General features: G+C 40.7%; 1 protein-coding gene across 9 annotated transcripts in view; it reads right to left on the bottom strand.

The window, feature by feature from the left end:
* Window positions 1–917: 917 nt before the first annotated feature.
* inpp5ka (inositol polyphosphate-5-phosphatase Ka) overlaps window positions 918–5,965 on the bottom strand; it is an 18,462-nt gene continuing 13,414 nt past the window's right edge. For 4 of the 9 annotated variants that reach the window (XM_087850719.1, XM_087850721.1, XM_087850722.1 and 1 more), the window contains 4 exons: window positions 5,883–5,965; window positions 2,709–3,023; window positions 2,521–2,625; window positions 918–2,384 (listed from right to left, as the gene is read on the bottom strand). The exon at window positions 5,883–5,965 is cut by the window's right edge and continues 149 nt beyond it. In XM_087850719.1, coding sequence (XP_087706845.1) covers window positions 2,295–2,384; window positions 2,521–2,625; window positions 2,709–3,023; window positions 5,883–5,965 — 593 coding nt within the window. In that variant the 3' untranslated portion in view covers window positions 918–2,294. Of the gene's footprint in view, window positions 2,385–2,520; window positions 2,626–2,652; window positions 3,024–5,882 lie in introns of those variants that run through there. The other 5 variants (XM_087850724.1, XM_087850725.1, XM_087850723.1 and 2 more) reach the window with 4 other exon arrangements.

The raw sequence follows: 5,965 nt of genomic DNA, 5'->3' as shown, positions 1-5,965 counted from the left end.
TTGAATCCACATGGTTCAATCAAAACTACACATTTATATATAGTATTTAATCACACTAACAATACCATGAGAGCCTACAAATACAGTAAACAGTGCAACATTTCTTGAAGGTTTTTGCTGTGACGTCACAATCAACCTTGATAGGAATCATTGTTTTTCTTATATAAAACTGGAACCTTCCAGAAGGTGGATGGCAGAAAGCAAAAAAAAAAAAAAATCAGCCACAGCTAAAACAAAAACAAAAAAAACCCCCAAAGGTTGTATTATACAGCTTTTCTTTCAAGTCCTCCAGGAGCAACTGAAGTTCATTAAAACACAGAAGAGAGAAATCAAAGCTACGAAATCATCTCACCTCCCAATAGCACTCACAGTCACAGGGCTGGATATTCCAAAAGCCAAGTTAATATTTTAAATAACACAGGAAACATTTAAAATCATGACTAGATCCAGCTTATGTACCTCAGCGATGCTTTCAGGACAGTACGGACTAAGATCATTACCTTACTCAAAAGGAGCTTGCAAAGAAAAGCGTCTGGACTTCTTTAAGTTACTTGAAGACGTTTCACCTCTCATCCGAGAGGCTTCTTCAGTTCTAAGGTCAAATGGTGGAGAGTCCCAGATATAACCCTGGTGGGAGTGTCCCCCCACAGAGGGACAAAAGGACCCCCTGATGATCCTCTAATCGCCTGAGCCAAGGTGTGGAACTGGGTGTGGGTCCCAACCTTGGCTCCACACCTTGGCTCAGGCGATTAGAGGATCATCAGGGGGTCCTTTTGTCCCTCTGTGGGGGGACACTCCCACCAGGGTTATATCTGGGACTCTCCACCATTTGACCTTAGAACTGAAGAAGCCTCTCGGATGAGAGGTGAAACGTCTTCAAGTAACTTAAAGAAGTCCAGACGCTTTTCTTTGCAAGCTCCTTTTGACTACGATGACCTGGATGACTGAGAACCTTCACAGACATCATTACCTTACAGCTAAAAACTCTGTCTACTTTAAAAGGAGGAACACCTTTTAAAGCTGTACTGTTTTAAAGAAGAGTGGAAAGGAAATTTAAGTTGTCTGGTCCTGCAGACCTCTACACAGTCACATGCAGTGACTGTGGACGTAGAGCTTCTTTTGACTACTGTCATCTGAGGGGTTGCTCTAACTAGCCATTATCTAACCATAAATTAAGACATTTTTAATCTGTAAGCAGCTGGTCTGGCATCACACCGGTTTTGCCATTGAAATAAAAACTTAGCAGTGTAGGTTCGCACACTGGCATCGAGGATACTCGACTCCAAGTAGTAAGCAGTGCAGGCTGACAGCTCATTTTTCACAGAATAACTACTCAGTCTGAACGTGACCATGGTGCCCTTCAAACAAACACGGCCCGTGGGTTTTGCTAACTCATGTTCCCTTTTCCTTTTCATTACAGTAGCAGTAAAGTGAAGTTGGAGCCGAACCTATTAAGAGTAGGTGTGAGTATTTTTCCTCCCACAGCATTATAGTGTGTTCAGACCAAGAACAAAGCCAAGCTTTCATGTGCCTCCATTTGGACTATGCAAGACTTGACTTGTGATATTCTTCACATCAGGAGATAGCAACAGAAGTGTCAGATATTTTAATTTCAGTGAAAAGTTGTTGTTTTTATGCTTAAAACCCAGAGGAGCTGTTAAGTCTTGAAAACACCTTCAAATTGAAAACCACTGGAGGTGAATATTTGTGGGTGGCAAAATAGTTCAAAAACAGTGGTGTGACATGAAACTTTGGTTCGCAATAGCTCTGAACACCACTGTAGTTACTGTAAGTGTGGAGGGGGGTCCACTGGGTGGACTCGGTGATATAACTTTGGTCATCGTGGAGTGAATGCGTGGATCCGTGTGGTAAAAAAACAGTACAAGAATGAGTAATTGTATCTGCAGTAATCTGCAGTGGTTTGTGGATAATCAGGCCTTAACCATTTCCTTGAGTATCACAAACCCTAAAATATTCTTCACCCATCCATCGTGACACAAACATATGGTAAAATCTAAGCATTCCATCTTATTTATTTTTACTCATAAAGAGTAAAAGAAGAGTAAAATTTCTTTGCTCGACATGATGCCAATTTAAATGTGAGCTTCCATTTTAATGCGTTTGACTGCTGAGGAGTAAATAACAAAACAGCCTCACTGGTAGCATTAGAGAGATCAGTAGTGCAGATGGGGAAAGGAGAGAACAGTTCCTAAGTTGCTTTTTCAGCTGCAGGTTAAGAAATGCGACAGAGAAAACCTTAGTTTCCCAAATCTATGACTTTTGACACTTCAGTTCTAAAAGTCATCACCAGACACAGCTTTGTCGAGTCCATTGATCCTTTCAGGCAGCATGCCTTCCTCAATGGCTACCTTGGATGCTTGGACCTAAAAGACAGATGAGCAGATAACACTGATGCTGACCTCCATCCACACGAGAACAGTACTGCAGAAAATCCTTTTAAGGTGTAATTCCAAATAAAAGACAATAATATCTTTTCATGTATTATTTCCAATTCATTACCTGGAATGGTTCACTTATTCCAATGATGCACTTCAGAGCGTTACAGTAGTAGCACAGCACGCAGTCTCCTCCCTGCACGGGGATTTCCTCCTTACTTACATAAACCTACAGAAACAAGAACATTTCCATCACCTGAGGCTTACATGCACTTTTGCTCCAGCTCGTGTTCAAACTGCAGTCCCACTCACTGAGACAAGAGTTACCACCTGTATAACCTCCTCGTTGAAGGCCACCTCGTCGTCTTTGACCCACGCGTAGGTGATGTAGTCTGACACGCTGCTGAAACCAACCTGAAAATTCACACAAACATGAAGACTTTCAACTAGAACACTGAACCAGCCAGCAGTGAAACACGTGTTGTCAACCTTATAGAGGCCGATCCAGTCCCAAGTACTGGAGGGGAATGGCTGCAGAGGGCTGTAGACCACCATGGCATCAATATCTGCGCTCCAGTCGCCCTCTGCCCGCAGACGCACCAGAGGAGTCTCGTACATCTTCCTCAGCTGTAGGCACGCACAAATCAACAGTCCAAGTTAGAAACCACATTCTGTACAAGAGGACCCACACAGCTATGGAGACTTTCAAATGAGGGATAAGAGAGTCACACTATCATGACTAAATCTACGATGGATAGTTAGAGGAGATTGCATCAATATTGAAGTCACATTCAGTTTGTCAGGAGGGTGTGAAGCCAAAGCATCTAAAACCTGTTTTGCATCTAAGCAGGGGGTGACTCTTCTGCATACAAAAACACTTTTTCAGTTGTACGAATGTCTATGGGAAAAATGACCTGTCAAGTCAAGTTACAAGTACAATAAAGAATTTTCAGATAAGTTTATAGTCTCAAGTGCTTTCAGTTACAATATATTCCACTGTAATCATTAGAACTCCCAAAAAAGAGGACTGCTAAGGAACCATATTCATTTCCAGTGTTGGGAAGGTTACTTTTAAAATGTATTCCAATACAGATTACAGATTACATGCTCCAAAATGTATCGAGTAACGTATTCAGAATACTTTGGATTACTTAATATATTATTATGCTTTTTACAACTACATGAATGTGCTATTGCTGTGTGATTTATCATTATTACTGAAGGATACTCGTCATACCAATACCAACTAGATTTTTAAATCTTAATATAAAATGAGTAACAGTAGAGTGGACATTAGGTAAGGCTGCACTTTTTTGCAGCGATCTTGTATAGAAAACTATTCTGCGCATTTATAAAACAGGTGCGCGGCTCTGAACCGTAGTAAAGGGACCTCTGGCTAATACGTCGAGTTCTTGTCAGCTCGTAACCGAAAACTAGTTTTACTTTGTTGTAGGGCTGCCACAAACGATTATTTTGATAGTCGACTAGTCACCGATTATTTTTGCGATTAGTCAACTAATCAGATCATGCATCCATTGGACTACAACGTACAGCTTATTGCACCAGCAGCATCTGCTCTTATATAACTATCATTAGCTTACAGCTTTAAGTGTTTAAGGTATGTGCTAACTAAAAATAAAGACAAGATGATAGTTGATTAAATTTTAATGATATTTGCAGATTGTTTTGGTGAAGTTTAATAAACTCCTTGCTATCTAAGATATAACGGGACACCGGAGTATATTCTCGAGCATCTCACACTTCTGATAATCAGCTGTCTGCTTGACGTTTATTCAGCTGTGTAAAAACTATAACTTTAATCTCAGCCAAACCGATTTACTCAGGAACAAATAAAATACTAAAAAAAAAAAGCCATACAACAACATTTTGAAGTTATCTAAGTGACTTATATATGTTTAACCAGAGTAGCGAAAGACGGCGGTGGGTTTGAAAACGATTTGCCGGGAGTCCGGTGCTCTCACGGGCTCTAGTGAGCCTTGCCCCCAGCTAGCTATCGAGCTAGTGGCTAACAGACGTCTCCGAAAACGTCGGAGCGCTTTTGAAAATATGTGGTGTCTTGATAAACTGAGCAGATATTTGAGGTTTACACAGCTACATTCTCGCCTGAAAATATGTTTAACGTTTATTTTGTGACCCAGAAAGAATAATAAGAGTAATATAATATAATTATATTATATAACTAGCTGCCGCCATTGTTGGAAACTGAGCTGGGCTGCGCTATGAATTCTGGGACACAGCTTCTTCTTCTTCGGGATTTAACGGCAGCTGGCATCCTTGTACATGCAGTGCTGCCATCTTCTGTTTCAGTCCGTTATTACACTCTTAAATCCTACTACTTATTCCTGCGTCTTTTGGGATCTTACAAAGCTTCAAACGACGCTTCGACTATTAAATCAGTCGTTGACGATTTTGATAGTCGACGTAATCGTGGCCGGCCTACTTTGTTGTCTGGGTCAACTTTGCTAGCGAGAGACAGAGAGAGCCGTTGAAAGGCTGCTCCAAAGGAACTTATTGTTTTGGAGGAAAACACGAACACGGTGTACAGTCGAGTCTTAATAGCTTACTTACAACTAGGCACTCTTTTTGGCTGCAGTGGTTATTATTATTATATTTAGATGCTTCCATTTCCGGTTTCTGGTTGGTGACAACTCGCACTCTTCAACTCTCCTTTTTCTCCCTCCTCGCGCTCACAGAGACATAACGGGTACAGCAGTCCATTCTCCCTGCAGCACGGACTACATTTCCCATGAGGCTACATTCTTTAGAGCTATACCTGTAACACTCTGCCTATTGCCTTCATATTAAATAATATTTTTGAATAATAAATTTTACATATATTTCTTCACGTCATTATGTGAACCACAAGTACAGGTGACACAGGCCGAGAGATTAAGACACAGGCATTAGAGCCTCTTAATGCGTGATTTGTTTGGGTTTCCACCGGAGTGGAATGACCACAAATAGAGAGGGCATAACCTAACATGAAACAGAAAAAGACCGCCGTGTAATCCATTTATTTCAACAAACTGTATTCTGAACACCACCCTTTGAAACAGTACCTGTAATGGAATACAGTTACTCATATTTTGTATTTTAAATACGCAACGCCGGTACATGTATTCTGTTACTGGTCCTTTAAAAATGAATTTTTGTTTTTAGAATGGGTTGTCAAAACTTATTTGTACAGTGAAATGAGTTTAATATTTAAAAATATCAGCTTAATGTCCCCGTTATAACTGCAGCTACCTCCACACTGAGCAGTAAGTGATGTTTCCCATCACATCCTGCATGCTTACTTTTAGTGGGACACTATGATAAGGATGATGATTTACATCATCTCCAAAAGTGTTGACAATAAATACACAACACAATCAACTGATGACCTGCATCAATAATTCAGGTCATAAACAAATGACTGAAAGGGGACTAACTGCATCTGGATAGTCACAGTTTCCAGTTTCTCACCTCCAGTGTGAAGATACCAATGACAGGCTTGTGGTCACTGAGGCTGTACTCCATGATGCTGGTGTACACGTCCTGTCTGATTT

The sequence above is a fragment of the Neolamprologus brichardi genome, chromosome 14 (genome assembly GCF_056152115.1).
Source record: "Neolamprologus brichardi isolate AB-2024 chromosome 14, ASM5615211v1, whole genome shotgun sequence".
Lineage (NCBI taxonomy): Eukaryota > Metazoa > Chordata > Actinopteri > Cichliformes > Cichlidae > Neolamprologus > Neolamprologus brichardi.
This window is presented reverse-complemented; position numbering and strand designations above follow the sequence as displayed.